The following is a 20,785-nucleotide window of genomic DNA, read 5'->3' on the forward strand; positions in this document are numbered from 1 at the left end:
CTCGAAAAAATGGCGACAAGTATTAAATCTTTAGCCCAAACTCGTGGTAGTTTACCCAAAGACACAAGGCTGTTACTATATCGTTCTCTGGTAATCAGTCAACTAGAATATCCTATTCAAGCCTTTCCAAAGAGGCGATATCATCAATTGATCGGAAATTAGACTGGGGTATCAAAACGGCCTTTTTCAGAAAAAAGTTTGACCGGTCATCAGACCTGAAAAGAAAATACGATATACTTTGCTTTGAAATTTTTCTTGCTTATTCGTGTATCAACTATTTAGTTAAACACATTAAAAATCAGCTGCCATCTTTCACTGACCTTTCGTTTCCCACTTTGGATCTTAAGCTTAATTGCCGCACTCCCAAGTTCTCAAAATTAATCACTTTCAAAATTCTATATTAAAAAATCCTACGGAAGTTTTGCGGCTAGTCTTTGGAATGAGCTTGATCGAACAACAAAACAGAAACTTCTCAATTCAAAACAGAGCAGATATTCACTAAAACAATTGTTACTGAAAACACAAACAACAAATTGTTCTAAATCAGTCAATGATCACTGGCGGTCTTGTAAACTTTAATCTGCTATACAATATTTAGGTTTTTACTAACTTCTAGGTTTATCTTAAGTTCTTATTAAACCCGAACAAGGAGCTTGAGTATATTACATTTGCACTCCTCAACTACTTTAAATTACTTTTTTTGTTCATCTCCCCATACACTTTCTGTCATAATAATGTAATGTTGGTTACATTTTTCTGGTATTTGTACCTGTATGATAGTAATTCAAGTGTCTTTTCTCTCTCTCTCTCTCTGTTTTAATCTTAGATCTTAGATGACTATAGCGTTTCTGGGCCTCGATCTTACACAATACTTTGCTTTTGTATGCTTAGATCTTACCTCATTTCAATTTTTCCTAATCTCTTCTTAGTTTATACCGGAATCATACTCTTTTAAATAATCTTTTTAAGTACTTTTTATTCTCCGTTTTTCTCAGAACAGAATCTGTCACAGGAAACACTTTTTCTGAGTTTTTAATATCTGCTACTAATTTCTAGTGAAAACTTGATTCCAGCCATACCCCTTTTTGCGGCGGCATCACGGAACTAGAGAAAAATTTTAAAACTCGCAACATAATCTTAACAATATCAACTGTTAATCAAATTTGAGTTTTTGAGTTGATCAGAGTAATTGTTTGATATTGTCGGCGTGTTTTTGGACCCACTGTTCGAATGAGAGGAGTGAACACTTGTGCCCATCAAGTGAACACAGTCTGCGAGTGAGATCCACATTGTGTCTCAGGTCCATCCTCCCCATGAATTCATACATGTTCCCAATGTCTTCACACCCCGCTATCTCTTTCATCTCACGCATCTCATTCACTGTGAGCTGAAAGAAACCACATAAGTGAACAACTGAATGTGTTTTCAGTTTCACAACAGCCCGGGTCGAGGCTTGGTAGAACAATAATGTAATTGCGGTGAATAGCGGTAAAAAACATAATTTTCACTTCAAAGCACCCGCATCTTTTTGCATTGAATGCGGTGAAAGCCGTGAACTTTTGTAAGATTTGCAATTTTTAGCGGCGATTTTTTTTTCAGCGCATTCACTGGATTTCTTACAAAAAAGACACTCACGTACACAGGACCGAACTTCTCATCTCCTGCATGTTAACAACTTCTTATTCCACTGCGCCACCTATCACTTACTGTATTGATAATTTTCGTGAATTTAAATCAGATTCAATAAACGTCATGAAAAGCAAATGCAGTAAAATTTTATACGATTTAAAGTTTTTAGCGGTGAATTTTTTTATTTTCAGCGCTAAAGCAGTGAAATAAAATAGCTCACCGCTACCAACGGAAAGTGATTAAAATAAAAAATTCACCGCTAAAATCTGCAGTTCTTACGAAAACTCACCGCTAAAATCTGCAGATCTTACGAAAACTCACCGCTGTTAGTATATTTTTGCGGTTAGTATATTTTTGCAAACTCACCGCAAAAATATACAGTAATTTTTAGCGGTGAATTTTCGCAAGCTTTCCGATTCTTAGCGATGAAATATTAGTTTTTCACCGAATTCATCGCATTCAACGCTTAAATTCGCATTTTTAACATCTTTTCACTGCATTCACTGCAAATCTTGCATTTTTTAGCGATTTTAGCGTTGACAGCTCGACCGGTAGAGTAGTTATTAAAGCTGCCCAGAACATCAACGGGGGACAATAATTCATTTCAAATAAGAGGGAGTTCTTCCCCGGAATAAACATTCTTTGTATTCATACAAAGCAAAAGTATAGATCCATATAAGACATCTCTAGTTTAGACCTCGACCTATGAAAAGACCATGCTCGACAAAAATGGATATCATTTGACTATGCTGAACCCAACAGAGCTGTGAAAATGATCTTGCTTGACTTTTAATAATCGCCAGGCCTTTTGTTTACCCAATTTTGTCAATGGATATCTTCTCGACCCAAAAAATTACGTTGTAGTTGCTGGAGTTTTGCTGGACCCTGGATAATTGCTTGGCCCAAAAAGTTAAGCCGGATTTTTGCTTGACCAGACTTGGGCTCCGGAATTTTCTCGACTAAGATTTTTTAGGATTCAAAATTGCGTCGACCAAAGTCAAATCAAATTCTGTACAAATTTTTTTTATGCGTAATTTTTGCCTGGGATAAATCTATTATCGAATAATGGGTTGGGCAAAAGTCTTTCCATGAGTCTGCATTATTGGCTCAAAAATTTTTTGTAACTTTTTGTTACTCACTATTGCTTATAAGATAGTTAGCATATATGCCTCTGCATCTTTTGCAATTCTGAAGAACAATCCATCTGCGAAAAATGTGTATTCTATAAAAAAAGATGGTTCATAATTTTGGAAGGGAAAACAACTGAATAAGGCCACATTTTCACCATGGCTCATTGGAAAAAGGACATTACAATTAAACTACCTAGTTTCATTCAATCAAGTAATGTGATATACATTACAGCTGTGATACTTGCTTTATCTTAAGAATTGCAAATTTTCTTAAGACCTTTGTTTAATTTGCAAAAGTCTCTGAAGTCATACTGCAGTGGTGCAACGCCGTTTAGTCTTGTTCCGTAGCTGCCTCAGTATGTACAGCAGCAAAGGATCACAAATAATTTTTTTTTTTGCAAATTTGCAAAAAACCAGAATTATGCAGACTTTTGATCGAGGATACTATGCGTGATCTAGAAGCTCGTTAAAAGGCTTTTTTTGCATTAATGAAAAATCCATGTTTGACCATAATTTCCTATGAAGGCTTGAAAGATATAATATAATCAAAATTTCTATGGTTGCCGAGATTCATAAATCCAATTTTTTCTGTTAAAAAGGTTTATAGATAAAATTTGGTAAAAATGAGTTTTTCAGTGAGAAATTTATCTGAGAAGAGTCAAATCTAAGAATTTTGCTAAAAAGAAAACCCAAATGTTTAAAAAAAATGTTAAATTTTTCATTTGTGCAAGTTTCCAACCAAATAGAGGATCTTAGACAGCTCTCCATTAAAAACATCTAGACACAGATTAAATCAAAATTACTGCGAAATGGGAGTAGCAAAGGCTATCAACTAGGCCACCTTGGTTATGATCACCGTAATCATCCTGTGGCTGAAAATACAAGGAGGTCGCTGTTTTGTCAAAAATTACGCTCCAAATGGTGTCTGATCAGACAAGTGTTCGCTCGAATGGAAAACGAAAACTTGAAAAATTTGCGTTTTCACAATTCTTCCTAGCGCAACCAATCTGCAAAGTTGTGAGCTAGTAAAACTTTTCAATTAGCCTGAAATATGTCACTTGAAAAAACATGAGACAAATTTCGCATACTTAAAGGGCCTATCATCTTAATATATGCATGTATATATATGATTTACTCTATGTCATGACGTTTTTTATATGGAGAGCTGTATAAGATCGATTTGACAAATTGTTCTTACTATCTATAGATTGTTTTCACAATCTGCAGTTTCTATTGAGAGAAAAAACATACTCTCTTTTTAATCAATTAGCCTTTCTTTCAGTTCCGTTTAATTGACATGTTGATGAAAGGTAGCTGAAATTCCTTTTTAGCTGTGGACAAATAGCTTAAACGAACACCAGAAACGGGAAGTTTCCTTATTTTAAGTGACACTCAATATAGTTCGCAACTTCAGCTCGAAAGTAGACAATGTGGATAACAGTGACGACGAATGTTTTCGTGATTTAAACAAATTTGAACTTGTAATACGCTTTCTACTTTCAATGCCACAAAGCTCAGATGTTGAATCTAACCTTAGGAGTCGTAAATATACACGCTCATGAGTCAATAAGTCAACACGCTTAAAAAAACTTCAAAATTTTATATTTTGTGTGTGTCATAACGTTCTACCTTTGCATCTCTGAAGTCCACTGGAGTGATAATAGTTGACATTATGTATGCCATGTCATCCACAGTCAACTTCCCACTACTGACTGCGTAGTCCTTCCCAAAAGACTTCTCTCCATCTGACAGGATCCCAATCACAACATCACCCACATTGTCAAGAGAGAACCCATCGAAAGCCGTCTCTCCCATTGGGATCTCTGAAACACAGTTGAAACTCATTCCTGCGTTAATTTAGGTGTCGGTTAATGGGAACGCAGAGACAAATCTTGTAATCGAATAGTTAAATTAGAAATAATGGTTGACAGCTGTGGCGATTAACACGAAATTCAGTCCATATTTATTACCCCAAATTACCGCACTTTTAGATTCATGGTGATCACCTTTAATTTATAACTTCCTTGACTTCTTAAGACATCCGATCTTAACTAGCTATTTACTCTGATAATTTACTTCTCTAAACGATCAAGGGTCATCATATCACCTATAACAATATGAAAAGTTGGGGACAAATCTAGTATAAATAGCACGTGTTAGCTCCTTGTTGCATTCACTCATTTCATAAACAACCAAGATGTAAATCAGCACGTGGATGAGGTACAAATATCTTTCCATACTTTAAACAATTAACATTATACTTTCAATACTCCTCCTATCATGTTAAGTGTTTGTTCCGAGAAGGACATCACGAAAAAGTGATACTTTGGTCCTCCCCAATGCTTTTGTAAGTGTGTCTGCCGGCATGCGATCGGTAGGTAAGTAGTTTAGCTCTAATAGTCGACTTTGGACTAAATTCCGAACGAAGTGCATTTTTAATGAAAACTGCTTTGTCTTTCCGTGATTCATCGAATTTTTACTTAGGGCAATACAAGCTTGGTTGTCTACAAAGACGTTTACTGGCTGCTGGATTTCTAAATCTAATTCTCGTAATTGGTTAACTAAATGTACTGGTTCTTTACTGGCCTCTACTACGGCGTTAAGCTCAGCCTCAGCTGTTGAAGTAGATACACACATTTGTAACTTGCTAGCCCAACTGATTGCACCTGAACTATTAATAAGTTTAAAACAAAAACCATTTGTACTTTTTCTATTGTCTATGTTGCCCGCCCAATCTGAGTCTGAAAATCCTGTTAACTCCAGTTTCTTACTTTTTCTAAAAACCATCTTTTCTGATTTTGTACCTTTTAGGTAACGTAAACACCCTTTTGCTGCATTCCAAAGTCGCCTTCCAGGATTTTCAACAAACGAACTCAATATATTGGCTGCGTGCGCAATATCTGGTCTACTTGTTAATGCCAAACATCCCACTATACCCCTATAATCACATGATTGCATTTCTCTATGCTCATTGCTGCCTATTTCTGGTGAATCTAATTTTGATAGGTTCAGGCTAACATCTGAAGGTGTTTCCAGTGTCTTTGATTCGCTCATGTTAAACTTCTTTAATTTTTCTACATATGCTTCTTGGCTTAGCATAATTTCGTTTTGTGTTCGCTCAATTTTTATATTCAACAACCAGCTAAGATCTCCATAACTGCTAATTTGAAATTGCTCACTAACTTTATTTTTAAAGTTTTCACAAAAGTCTTCCTGCAATCCTAATATCACCATATCATCTACCCAAAGACACACTAATCCCTCTACAACATTTTCTCCTTTCTTTATGAAAAGACACTCATCTTGAATAGCCGGCGTGAACCCAATTGGTTGAGAAAAGTTTTGATTGTTAAGTACGAAATTCTACCGGACTGTTTCAATCCATATAAACTTTTCCTCAGCTTACAAATTAATGGATTTCCTTCCTTGTCAAACTTTTCAAACCCTTCGGGCTGTTGCATAAAGATTTCTTCTTCGATGTCAGCGTTTAAGTATGCTGTTTTGATATCCATTTGTTTTAAATCGGTGTTTTTATATACTGCGTAGCTTATCAGTACTCGAATTGTTGAGAGGCGTGTTGTTTTTGAGTAGGTTTTGTTGTAATCCCGACCTGGAACTTGGCTAAATCCTTTTGCTACGAATCTTGCCTTATAGCTTGTTATCTCCCCACTAGGACCAAACTTTAGAGCAAGGTTCCAGCGGCTACCAATGGGTTTGTTTCCTTTGTTCTCTACCAGTTCCCAAACTTTATTTTCCACTAATGAGTTGTATTCCAACTTCATTGCCTCGTACCAGTTTTTATCCCTAATTGCTTCATCAATAGACTTAGGTAGCAATTCGTTGTTATTTATTTCACCAAGCTACCGGGTATAAATCTCTATCACCATCTGAATGATGCTCGTTGACTATCTCCTTCTTTTCTTCGACTTTTCGTTATAAACATTTCGTTTTCGTTGAAAGTTACATTGCGAGATTTTCTAACCTTAAAGACCCCTTTGTCATTGGGAATATCCACCAGATAAGTCTTACTATTGTCTGAAGACCCTAAGAATATTTCTTTTTGAGAAGTTCTATCAATCTTACCACGAAAACTTTTTTCAACATGAACGAAAGCTGAACAACTAAACACTTTGATTGATTCTAAGTTAGGTTTCTTCTTGTACATTGCCTCAAAAGGTGTCTTCTGAATACCTGAATGGAAACAAAATCTCACTTGCCATGTTAAGTGCATATGGCCAATACTCTTTTTCTAAACCTGACTGCTCTAAAAGACATCTAGACATTGGGGTGATAATACCTCTCAACCTTTCCAATACCCTTCTCAACCCCCCAATACCTCTCAACCTTTCCGTTTTCTTGTGGTGTATACGGTGCCGAGAACTCAAGTCTAACGCCTTTTCGACTACATAATTGTTTTATGTCATTTGACACATATTCCCCTGCACCGTCACAAGCTAAGGTTCCTGATTGCCCCATGTTTGCAAAGAACTGTTCAAACTTCTCAAAGGCCTCGTCCCTTGACCTCAAAAAATATAGTTCCTGATATCTGTTAAAACTATCCACGAACCCTATTGCATACCTGTGGCCAACAACCGCTTCCGGTTGCATGGACCCTAATATGTCGGTATGAACAATTTCTAAGACTTCACTTGCTCTTGTTCCTGAGTCTTTTGGTACTGAAAGTTTCTTTGATTTATTTAGCTGACATATTTCACAATTTGCTAAATCTTGATCGTTTACTTTTAGCCGCACTGCCTGATCTTTTAATTTGTATATGTCCTCGACATTGTTATGACCCAAACGCTTATGCCACAAACAAAGGGGATCTCCATTTGCTAAGTTGCACTGCTCTCCGTAATCAATGTTGTGCCAGATAAATAAACTATCTCTTTCCTCGAAAGGGAAAACTGTTCCGTTCTTAGTTCGTATTTCTAATTTCCTACCAAAGAAGACCTCCCTGCCTGTTTCTCTAAGTTTTGACACTGATACCAGATTCCTTGTGTTTTTCGGAACAAGCGACGCATTACCTTATTTTTCGCTCTGAACCATTGGAATCCGAAACCTTAATTTCAACTTTTCCTTTTCCACTAATTGAACTTTTACTGCTGTTTGCATTAGTGATGGTACCACAATACTCCTTGTATATATATATATATATATATATATATATATATATATATATATATGTGAATAAACCTCTGTCCTTAATCATATGACCCGTAGCACCTGAGTCCAAAACTAGCTCATTTGCAAGGTTGTTTTCCGACGTTTGAAAGGAGGAAAAGAATTCTTTTAAATTCTGCTCCTCAACTAAATTTTGCGAGCCTCTCTGATTGGTTCTCCTGCTTTGACTTACAAACTTTTTCTCAGGTTTCTGTTGCTTTCTACAAAATTTAGCTATATGTCCGTGCTCACCACACTTAAAACATTTCATTTGAGAAGCTTTGGTTTATTCAGGAATCGTTTTCTTAAACCTACATTCTTTTGCGATGTGTCCCATTTTCCGGCAGTTAAAACGTTTCCGTTCCCTATTAAAGAATACGCTCTCTGTTTTCATTTTTACAATTTCATCATCGAAGTTTATCAGGTCTCGTTTTATTTCCTCTAGAGTTTTCTCGTCTTAAAGAATACGCTCTCTGTTTTCATTTTTACATTTTCATCATCGAAGTTTATCAGGTCTCGTTTTATTTCCTCTAGAGTTTTCTCGTCTTAAAGAATACGCTCTCTGTTTTCATTTTTACATTTTCATTATCGAAGTTTATCAGGTCTCGTTTTATTTCCTCTAGAGTTTTCTCGTCTTTGCTGTAATTCACGAGTGTTGCGAAATTTTCATATTTCTTCGGGAGCCCTTTTAGAATTATTGAGAGAAACATTTTTTCACTGATTCCTCCATGCACTAGTGTAAAGTTGTATTGCATATCATCTGCTCTGGTGAGATAATCTACTATACTCTCACTTGAAGTCTTCCTAAGGCTATTTAATTGCGCTATCAATTTATGCAGCTGGGTCTCTCAAAACCTTTGAAGCGTTTACACAGTACATCCCAAGCTCTAGTTCCATCACCCTTATGTGGTCTAAGAAAAAGAACTGATGTTTTGTCTAAAGCCTGAACTAACTCGTACCTTAATGTCTTCTTTTTCTCTTCTATTTCTTCCCTCCCTTTTTCTATAGCTTTCCTACGTTGCTATTCCGAAAAATTATTTCTAACAGCTGGCACATAATCTGATAGGTGGCTTCTCCACTAAGAACTTTACCAAGTTTTAAAGAGTGCATACGAGCCTCAAACTGTTCAACAAAATATAAGATATCATCCTCACGCCCGCTGAATACCAATCTTTCTTATTTTGAGCTCATTGTTAGGCCTGTCCTACTTTCGTTTAATTTCCGTTCGTCTCAAAGTAACTCTTTAGCTTTAATTGTTCCCTACTGAACCAAAGACCTATGATGCCCCAACTATGTCCTTTGTTTTTCTACGCTAGTACTGCTCTAGGTAAATATTCTTTTGTTAAAAGGGTTGGGCTGTGAAAAAAATCTTGTTCGGACTTAGATCAAAACTCCTTTCTTTTCTACGCGTGTTTGAATCTGTTACCTGTTGGTGGCTGTGTTATAGGGCGACGAAGCGGTGAGTCGTTATGTTTGTGTATCAAAAAATGCTTTATAGCACCAGGTTAGCACTTGTTGTAATATGGTAGCACTTGTTAGGAAAAAAACACTAAGCAAAAAGGATTTGGTCGACTAAATTAATCTAGAAGTTGGTGTTCTGTTTGAGTTCTGTAGTATCCTTGACAAAATCTGAAGCAGGGCATTGAAATTGAGCCAGGGTTTTTCCTTTGCGATTAAGCACGATGAGGATACCAACACCCTCTGAGGATAATGTACTCAAACCCTAATCCTGGTGCTAATTAGGAAATGTTTGACCACCAACTTTTGTGTCTTTCGACCAAACTTGTATCTTACAGACGCACAGCACACACAATTGAAAATGAAACAGTTGTTTAAGCTGAGCTGTTCTCAGCTATACTAAGCAATCCTGGTTCCCCGACAGCTCTGTTATACAATTGAACCTCCGCGCTCCTTTTTGATCCGCTCCACTCGACTTCACAAGCAGAATCCACTGCTTAGCTACACACACTTGGCACTCCACGATTGAAGTCCCCAGGTACACAAGCTCTCGACTCAACAGATGAAGTCACCCCCCCAACCAGCTTCACAAACTGCTCACTTCACAAGTGAAGTCCCCCAACCACCTACAAAAGCTTCCAACTCCACAATTGAAGTCCCCCAACCAGTCACACAAGCTTTCAACTCCACAACTGAAGTCCCCCAACCAGTTACACAAGCTTCTTGCTCTTGCTTCTTCTGGTCTCACTTGGCCACCTCTTGACATCAAGGCTTCTCTCCTCGTCTTCTCTGTCTTCCTCCCCCAGTGATTTCAGTAGCCAAGAGGCGCAGCAACAACGTTTTTCTATATACGATGGGGGTTGATTACTTAATTTAGAAAAGCTCTGGGCCCATAACCTGTCGGTAAATGGGAACGCAGAGACAAATCTTGTAATCGAATAGTTAAATTAGAAATAATGGTTGACAACTGTGGCAATTAACACGAAATTCAGTCCATATTTATTACCCCAAATTACCGCACTTTTACATTCATGGTAATCACCTTATATTTAATACTTCCTTGACTTCTTAAGACATCCGATCTTAACTAGTTATTTACTCTGATAATTTACTTCTCTAAACGATCAAGGGTCATCATATCACCTATAACACTATGAAAAGTTGGGGACAAATCTAGTATAAATAGCACGTGTTAGCTCCTTGTTGCATTCACTCATTTCATAAATAACCAAGATGTAAATCAGCACGTGGATGAGGTACGTATATCTTTCCATACTTTAAACAATTAACATTATACTTTCAACATTAGGGATGTAATTTGTTCTGTTTTAGACTCATTTTAATGCCAAGGTAAATATAACTGCAGCAAGGTAAATTTCAAATGAAAGGTAATTTTATATTTTGCGCTATCAATATCTTATTGACCTATCAATCAGATGTCAGAAGTAAATTCTCTCATTCACAGAAAACCGATTCTAAAATCAACTGACCTCCAACTAATGAACTCGATTGTACCTAAGCCATATATGATTCTCATGAATTAATGATGAAAATAGAAAATCACCTCCGGGATTCCGAGCTAACATCTGCTCACATGTCAATCATGTAAAATATTTTTTAGCTAATCTAAATTTTCTCTGTATTTTTTCGCATAGATAACTACTATAAATACGAGCTAATTTTTGTATATTTTCAGATAATATTTTAATTTAAAATTCAACTTATTGAATTCATTGACCCGTGTTATCGACCACAACAATGGTGTCCAGACCAGCTACAGACAGACAAATTTTGAATCTACAAAATGCAGAATCAGCTACTGCGTAGATTATGTCTTTTGTGGCGAAATGTCGCGCAGAGAAGAAAAAGGATAAGGTCAACTCCGATGGTACTGTACAGGACCTACAAGTAACCAATCTCTTCCCTAGTATGTGCGAGCAAGATGCAATTATTAAACTTAGGAGCCTAATGAGTCCTAGGAATTTGATAGACACTCCGTATAAAGACATCAGATTGGCAATTCAAAATTATATTTCTCCTAAAGAGAGAGTATTAACGGCAGAAAGGGCTAAATTTCTGTCCGTAATACAAGGTGTAGGGGAGTCAGAGGACGATTTCCTAGCACGTCTTAAGGAGGAAGAACGCTATTGTGAGTTCGATTAACACAAAACAGCGGGCAACCCTGAAGAGGAGTTGGTAATGATAAAGCTATCTCAGGTTTGAGGGACCCTGAAACAAAAATTAGACAACTAGACGGTATTAAAGCCAAACCAGCAATGTCGGTTTCTGAAATGACCAAGAGCTTACAGTTCAGAAGTCAAGCAATGGCTTTTGCAAGCTCTTCATCGGGTAATAAGCCCCTTAGTGTGAATGAAGAAGTTGAATTCAACTTCAAAAACACCTTTCGAAAACCAAATGAAAAAATTACGGCAAATAAAAGCAACAACATATGCACTAGGTGTGGAGGTAAGCCACACTCTAGTAGACCCTGTCCAGCGTTAAGTAAAAAATGCAAAACCTGTGAAAAAGTGCGACACTTCTCAAAAATGTGTAGAAGCAAATTCAGGTAAGTACAATTAACAGAATAACTTTTGCGAAGAAGAAAACGTTTCTCTAGAGCAAGCATCTCCAGCATCGGAGATGGGATCGTTCTATACTAAAGAACAAATCTTTTGCATGTCTGTGACATGGGAATATATCTCAAAACCTGCAAATTAAAAGTACAGATAGACACAGGTGCAGATAGCACAGTGATATCATCAAAAATATTGGCTGAGCTTGGTAAAACCTCAGTTGGATGGTAAGATAAAACATCTCGAAGCTTTTGATGGTCATCAATTAACGCTTCTGGGATCACTTACTTGTGACGTTGAGTAGAACGGAAGCAGGCTCGCACAAAAACAACTAGCAGTTGTGCAGTCTGATAAAGAATTTGGACTACTTGGTAGAGACCTTCTACCCAAGCATGGCGTGAACAACATCACAGCCAAGCACCTACCTGCTGTGAAGGGATACATAGCTCATGTGAAGCTGATACCAAGAACACAGCCAATGTTCTGCAATGCCAGAAAAAAACCTCTACCTCTTCAAGACAAGGTCAGAGAAGCTGGAACAAATGGTAAGACAGGGAACCCTTGAACCGGTACAGCCAGGAGGAGGTACTGATGCCTCTCCAGTGGTGTGACAGAGAAAGAAGAGTGGAGAACTGAGACTTTGCGTGGACTTGAAAATGCATATCAATGGCAAGGTAATGGATGAGGACTACCCAATACCAGACATGGAGACGGTCTTCCACAACCTACATGGGGCCTCATACTTTGGCAAAATTGACTTCGCAGATGCCTACTATCAAAGTGAACTTGACGAAGAAGCAAAAGATATATGCACAATCAACACATCTCAGGGACTGTTCAAGATGTGCCGACTACCTCAGGGATTCAAAAACTCTTCAACCTTCCAGAATTGCATCGAATCAACACTCAAAGGAATCAAAGGTGTTTTGATCTTTCAAGACGACGTGCTGGTGTATGGACCTACCACGAGAAAAATTTTACGATTAATGAACCTACCCAAAAATGCTACCCTTAAATAACATGAGAAATAGCAATTTCTCATGGGGCAAGATGCAACAAAAACCTTTTGAAGACATAAAAATATGAATTAAGTGCTAACCCACTTGTACAGCCATATAGTTTACAAAAAGAAGCAACAGTTACTGCAGACGCCTCTGAAAAAACCATTGGCGGGGTTCTTTCGCAACGAGGACATCCATTCATATATGTATCGAGAAAACTGACTCCAGCGGAGCAAAACTACTTGAACATAGAGCGAGAGGCACTGGCAATTGTGTTTGTGGTCACAAGATTGAAGCAATTCCTTGTTGGAAGACGATTTACCCTACAGACTGACCACAAACCACTCAAATATCTCTTTGCACCAGATGAGATCCCGAAGACAGCATCAACGAGAATCACAAGATGGGCAATAGCTCTAATGGGTTTTAACTATGAGTAGAAGTGCACACCAGGGGATCAGATACCCCATGGAGATGCTTTGAGCAGAATTGATTTTGACGAAGACGAATCCGACAACGATCAAGTGTGCTTCGCAATCAATAACATCTGCTTCTCTCAGATTGATTTGGTGAACCAAGCAGAAATCAAAACTGAACTTGGAACAAACAGACTTTTACAGGACAATGAAACGAATAAAAAGCGGCAATTGGAAACAATGTTCAGAAGCGGAAAAATGATTTACACAACAGAAAGATGCACTGACTATACACAATGGAATCACCTTCAGAGGTGTTGTTCCAACTACGACACTTGGTTTTGGCAAAAACGCGTGAGACACATCCTGGGAAAAATGCAACTGAGGCATCAGTCAGAATGATAGCATGTTGGCCTGGTATTACCCAAGACGTTTAACATTTTTATTAAATGTAAGAATTGTCAATTGAACAGGCCTAGCCTGGGAAAACCAGTCTCTACGTGGCCAGAAGCCGACGTTTGGGAACGGCTCCACATGGACTGGGTTTATGTTAAGGACCAAGGCAATATCTTAGATGTTGACGCGGGTTCTGGCTGGATAGAAGCTTTCCCCGCGGGAAATAGAACATCAGAAACGGTTCAAGTATATCTTAGTCAAATTTTTGCAAGATTCGGAATACCAAAAACTTTAGCAGCTGATAATGGTCCTGAATTTGTAAGTGGTGACCTTAAACAGTTGTGTGAATAACTGGGAATTAAGAAAATGGAATCACCCGTCTATCATCCAAGAGCTAATGGACTAGCTGAAAGAGCAGTTCAAACAGTGAAGCGGGCACTTCAAGTATGGAGTCCCAATCTTAATGTGTCATTCGGAGCATTTTTACAAAGGGCACTGATGACACATCGCAACACTTCGAAGCCAAGTAGCAAAACTCCAGTTGAACTCCTGTTGGGACGCAGAGTGAGATTACGAGCAATAGCAGATTTCGACTTGTGCGAACCCATTCTATTCAAGGCCAACGAAGAGACAAAGACAGTTCCAGCTACCTTCATCATCAGGAAGGGCTTGAACACATCTTTCATACAGCCCGAAAACTCAACACGGACTATTCTAGTGAGCGACATCCAAATTGCGAGACTAGACGAGGACAATGAGAAAACTGAAGCAGCAGTGGAGGAGGCCATATCTCAATCTCAACCACAACTTCAGAAAACAGATGTGGGACCTTCACATCAGTATGAAGATTCTGCAGCCACACCATCTGCAGAGCAGCAACAACCCGAACCATCAGAGCGTTTACAAGAAATAGAAAACAACCCGACGGATTTGGAGAACCTATACCCAAAAACTTGCTTAAAAAAGGAGGGAAGATGTGATGCTTTCAAAGAAACATCAAGAAACTTTGAAGTTTTCTATATTAAATTTCAAAGAACAAAAGAAGAACTTACCTGACGAACTTTGATGCTATGTCGATAAGTAATGGCCACAAATTTAAACTCAATACTAATTTTGTTTTGGCGCTATCAATATCTTATTGACCTATCAATCAGATGTCAGAAGTAAATTCTCTCACCCAAAGAAACCCGATTCTAACATCAACTGACCTCCAACTAATGAACTCGATTGTACCTAAGCCATATATGATTCTCATAAACTAATGATGGAAATAGAAAATCACCTCCGGGATTCGAAGCTAAGATCTGTTCACATGTCAATCATGTAAAATATTTCTATCTAATCAAAATTTTCTGTTTATTTTCGCATAGATAACTACTTTAAATACGAGCTAATTTTTGTATATTTTCAGATCAAATTTCAATTTGAAATTCAAATTACTGAATTCATCGACCCGTGTTATCGACCACGATAAAAAGATAAATCAAATCGCCTATGGAAATGAAGTATGCTCGCCTCATTATGATCATTTAAAAACGATTAATCACAATGAAAAACTTTTTCGAAAAGGTTAATTTTCAGTTTATTTCCGCCACCTGCCTTTACCTAGGGTTTTTATTGTAACACAGGTATATGTCCCAAAAAGTATTCAATGACAAAGCACCTGGTCTAATTCGAACCGATAACTTGTATGAAGGGGTTGCAGCGCCTTGCATTTTTTCCGTTCCTGAGCTTGCAAGTATTTACAAGATGACCAACTAACACACATACTACACATCAACAATGAACTGTGCAAAAGCCTGTTCTGGGCAAATAACAATGAACACATTCTGCGCATCAACAGAAAAGAGAACCATGAGGAAGTTCGATCTTGTTTAACGAATAATTATTCCTTGCAAATATGCGCTATGTTGATCTAATCTGATTTGCGTCTCATCTATATACGATACGCGAAATGCGTTCTGATGTATTTACTAATAAAACAATAACTTTGAAAAAACAGAAAAAGAAACCCGGACCGAATTCCAAGTCAATATCAGTACCAGCCAAACCTAAACTCAAGACTTATTGCGTTTTACAGTACTGGGCAAGTCTAAATACATGGCTTACAAGTCTGGCAAATCTTAGCCAAGAATTGGTTATTTCTTGGAAGTTCATACCCTATTCAAAATGATTTTTTAAATTCTAGCTGAAATTTCCAATTACAAAAGATTCTGTAACGTGTCAAGATCTTGGGTTCATTTTGAATCACATTTTTGGGTTGTTCGGAAAAATCCTCCAAGCGATTAGAAACTATCAACAAGCACCCATGGGGTTCAGAGCAGCTACAATGATGCATTTTCAGGTGTTTACGAGCCATTTTCAGCCGTTTCTCCACCGTTTTAAGTCGATTTTTAGCCGAAACTTAACATTTTTTTAATTTTACGATTTGACAAATGTCAAACAACCTTACTGGTGGCTAAGTCTTTAAAAGAATAATTATCGTGAAAGTTCATGTTATCCCGAGGCCCTGCCGTTCGATCCAGTACTGCAAAAAGTTAAAAATATAAGACAGCTAGGCCCAGAGGACAACCATTTCAGCCAAAAAAGCCAAAGTACAGACCAAATGCCCATTGTTCTGCCCCAATATTAGCTTGTTGAGGAGCCATCTCTATTTCTCGAATACGATGTCTCTCTATTTTACTTCGTCGTTTTCTTCTTTCGTTGATTGTTTTCCCGTTTCGACCCATAAACTGTCGATTAATGTTTTACTCAATTAAAAAACGCAATTAAAATGCAATTAGTTTCTGGGTAGAAACGGAAAAATCTGTTCTAGTGTCTTTTTTCAAATTTTTTCTATTTCATATGTCTTTATATTTAAAAAACGTTGTCCGCCGGTGCTTTTTGTACTTTTTGGACACGTGCGGGGCCAATTAAGTGTTGAAATACTGTTGTTTACCTGTTTAGAAAAAAAACCTAGAGATTAGACAAAGCTAACGGCTTCGCTTGTAGTGTTATTCGAGTTCCTGTTGACTTTTTGGGGATTATTTCCATGTTATTTTTGATTATTTTTTGGCTATTCGTGGACGATTTCCCGTCCATTTTTTAAAATTTCCCGGCCAAGTTTTTTCAATATGAGGACCATTTTTCGACAACCTTTCAGCTAATTCTTACGTTTTCAGGAGCTATTTTTGACTGGCCAAGACTTGGATTTAGACTTGCCAAGTCTTAAATGAGATCATTACTACGAATTGCCAGTCTTAGGTCAAACTTGTGTTTGAACCTGCGAAGTCTCAACCGAAGTCAGACCTGGATTTAGACCACCGGGTGTAAAAGTGTAATGATCATGTTTCTGAATGGGTAATGAAGTGAGACTTTTTATTAGACATGCCCAGTACTTATTTTGACAAGAATTTAGGTCCGGGAAAGCCTGTGATATATGAGGATGACACTTAAAACGAAGTAAAATTAGGGTAAAACACTTTAAGAACGGTTCGCTCTTATCAACTTTCAACTTTCGCTCCAGGAGCCATCAAACAGCTGCGTGAGAAGTGCGCTGAAAAGCCCCTTTTCGCACTTTTTTTTAAATAATGCTTACCTCATAGTGAGCGGAAACAACAGCCCTTTAGTTGCAAAGTTTTGGTGCATTTGAGCGTACTGTGATTCACCGTTTTGAGATTAACTTTAAAAATTTTCAGCGTAATCAGCGCATTTCCTGGATAATTTATGAGCTTTGATCGCACTTTTCACAAAATTATGCTGTGTGTATGGCACTTAAACCTGTATCTGGAGCGGAAGGTGGGGGGAGGGGTGGGGGTGGGGGTAAACCACTGAGTTAACTTACGGAGAAGGTACTTGTTTTTAGCAAATTTGGCAGGCTTGTGTATATTTAGTAGCGCTTCGTATGGCATGGGGAGTATGAGTCCTGTGGAGGGCAATTCCAGTCTCCGGATCTCCCTTTCTATGTATTCTTTGGCATCATTCTGTCTGGCCAGTATTCCGATGGAGAATTCCACTGTCACGTGAGTGAGGTGGATTAGGTGGCATATAGCTGCCTCCTTGCACTGTTCCACCACTAGAGTCCCTCTCTCTATCTAAAAAACACACACACACACACACACACAAACACATACTAGTGAACCTGCACAAGCGAAACAAACCAACTCTCGAATGTCAAAATAATCTCGACGACGGTTGAGTGAGTAGTTGGATTGCTTGATGAGTCACGTTTAGCGTCTCTGAAGTTGAAAAATCTACATTAATAAACAATGACATAATCTATATGGTCAAATTTAAAGCTATTTTTCAAAACAATAAAATAGAGTTCAGCTCTTACTTTGTGCTTTTTACCTCTGCAGATAGTCAGCTTGACCAAACGTCCCCCAGTGATTCAGGAAATTATATCGTGTAAGATTTGATAAGATGCTGACTAAGAATTTTAATCTTGTAAGATTTTGTGAGATCTTACACGATAAAAAATCTTTAGTCAGAATCTTACATGATAAAAATTCAGCTAACAAAAATTTTTATCGTGTAAGATCTGATAAGACAAATTTTTAATCGTGTAAGATCTGATATGACATGTTTTACTGATTTCAACGTAATCAAGTTACTATGAAAGTAAAAAAATATTCGGTCAGCTAGCCCATTATGAAACAAAAAATGTTTGTTGATTCTGTTTTGGCGGCAGTTTTTGTAATTTTTAACTGGGTACTATGCCTAAACTTAGCTGTCGAAGATAGTTTTGGTCTTGATGAAAATGTGTCAGCCTAGTTTGATAATCACCGCTTCAGAGAATGCCCCTGCCACTCGAAAAAACTTTTTTTTTACAAAATCTTAGAAGTCTTAAACGACAGTAGAAGTGACTTGTCTCTTTGTTGCTCTGACACTAAAGTGTCGCAAGCTGCAGTTTTTCGGATGTTGCTTGAAAGCAACTCTGAGGTGTCATCAATATGAAGGGCATGCCGTACTTCAAGAATATTTAGCGTATAAGATCTGACTAAATCTTAAAAATAGGAGTCATAGCTTTCCGGATGTTAATCGTGTAAGATCTGATAAGACGGACTTTTTATCGTGTAAGATCTGATGAGACAGAATTTTTATCGTGTAAGAACTTACAAGAGGAATTTTTATCGTGAAAGATCTGATAAGACAGATTTTTTATCGTTTAAGAACTTACAAGAGGATTTTGTATCGAAACTTTGCCTCGGGGTGTTTTGACATGAGTTAGATAATTATCGAAACCATAGCAATCGGAAATAAATTATACAATTCCACTGGCTACTGAAAAATAACTGCAGCCTTCCTCTGTTTTTTTCTCCCAAAAATACTGTAAAGGGGCCGAGAGTCTATTTGGTTTGAACTTATTGAAATGCGTCATAAGATCAACTTGGACATCCACAACGAAAAGGAGGGCCAAATATTCTGAAATATATTAATAGAAAAATACAGAGAATAGAACGCTTCAAAGCAGTCAATTTAGACATTTTTTGGATTAAATTAGATCTAAGACAAACTTTAGACATGCTGTAGTTTTTCGGATGTTGCTTGAGAGCAACTCTGAGGTGTCATCAATATGAAGGGCATACCGTACTTCAAGAATATTTAGCGTATAAGATCTGAATAAATCTTAAAAATAAGAGTCATAGCTTTCCGAATGTTGATCGTGTAAGATCTGATAAGACGGACTTTTTGTCGTGTAAGATCTGATAAAACAGAATTTTTATCGTGTGGGAGCTTAAAAGAGGAATTTTTGTCGTATAAGATCTAATAACAGAATTTTTATCGTGTAAGAACTTACAAGAGGAATTTCTATCGTGTAAGATCTGATAAGACAGAATTTTTATCGTTTAAGAACTTACAAGAGGATGTTTCATCGAAACTTTGCCTCGGGTTGTTTTGACATGAGTAAGGTAATTATCGAAACCATAGCAATCGGAAATAAATTATACAACTCCACTGGCTACTGAAAAATAACTCTAGCCTTCCTCTGTTTTCTTCTCCCAAAAATACTGTAAAGGGGCCGAGAGTCTATTTGGTTTGAACTTATTGAAATGCGTCATAAGATCAACTTGGACATCCACAACGAAAAGGAGGGCCAAATGTTCTGAAATATATTAATAGAAAAATACAGAGAATAGAACGCTTTAAAGCAGGCAATTTAGACATTTTTTGGATTAAACTAGATCTAATACAAACTTTAGACATGCTGTAATTTTTCGGATGTTGCTTGAAAGCAACTCTGAGGTGTCATCAATATGAAGGGCATGCCGTACTTCAAGAATATTTAGCGTATAAGATCTGAATAAATCTTAAAAATAAAGAGTCATAGCTTTCCGAATGTTGATCGTGTAAGATCTGATAAGACGGACTTTTTATCGTGTAAGATCTGATAAGACAGAATTTTTATCGTGTAGGAACTGAAAAGAGGATTTTTTGTCGTATAAGATCTGATAACACAGATTTTTTATCGTGTAAGAACTTACAAGAGGAATTTCTATCGTGTAAGATCCGATAAGACAGAATTTTTATCGTGTAGGAACTTAAAAGAGGATTTTTTTGTCGTAAAAGATCTGATAACAGAATTTTTATCGTGTAAGAACTTACAAGAGGAATTTCTATCATGTAAGATCTGATAAGACAGAATTTTTATCGTTTAAGAACTTACAAGAGGATTTTTCATCGAAACTTCGCCTCGGGGTGTTTTGACATGAGTTAGGTAATTATCGAAACAATAGCAATCGGAAATAAATTATTCAATTCCTCTGGCTACTGGAAAATAGCTCTAGCCTTCCTCTGTTTTCTTCTCCCAAAAACACTGTAAAGGGCAGAGAGTCTATTCGGTTTGAACTTATTGAAATGCTTCATAAGATCAACTTGGACATCCACAACAAAAAAGAGGGCCAAAGGTTCTGAAATATATTAATAGGGAAAAAAATACAGAGAATAGAACGTGTTAAAGCAGTCAATTTAGACATTTTTTGGATTAAACTAGATCTAAGACAAACTTTAGACAAAATTGCTTAGAAAAATCCGTTATA

The 20,785-nt window shown here is 37.3% G+C and overlaps 1 protein-coding gene across 1 annotated transcript in view; it reads right to left on the reverse strand.

Annotated features, from left to right (window-relative positions):
- Nucleotides 1-1,115: 1,115 nt before the first annotated feature.
- Nucleotides 1,116-20,785, reverse strand: part of LOC142347867 (nmrA-like family domain-containing protein 1) — a 34,425-nt gene continuing 14,755 nt past the window's right edge. Inside the window, exons 3-5 of the mRNA XM_075399008.1 lie at nucleotides 17,590-17,839; nucleotides 4,389-4,582; nucleotides 1,116-1,387 (exon numbers count right to left, since the gene is read on the reverse strand). Of these exons, the coding sequence (XP_075255123.1) occupies nucleotides 1,181-1,387; nucleotides 4,389-4,582; nucleotides 17,590-17,839 (651 nt within the window). The 3' untranslated portion in view covers nucleotides 1,116-1,180. The remainder of the gene's footprint in view (nucleotides 1,388-4,388; nucleotides 4,583-17,589; nucleotides 17,840-20,785) is intronic.

The sequence above is a fragment of the Convolutriloba macropyga genome, chromosome 10, assembly GCF_964194025.1.
Source record: "Convolutriloba macropyga chromosome 10, txConMacr16.3, whole genome shotgun sequence".
Classification (NCBI taxonomy): domain Eukaryota; kingdom Metazoa; phylum Xenacoelomorpha; order Acoela; family Convolutidae; genus Convolutriloba; species Convolutriloba macropyga.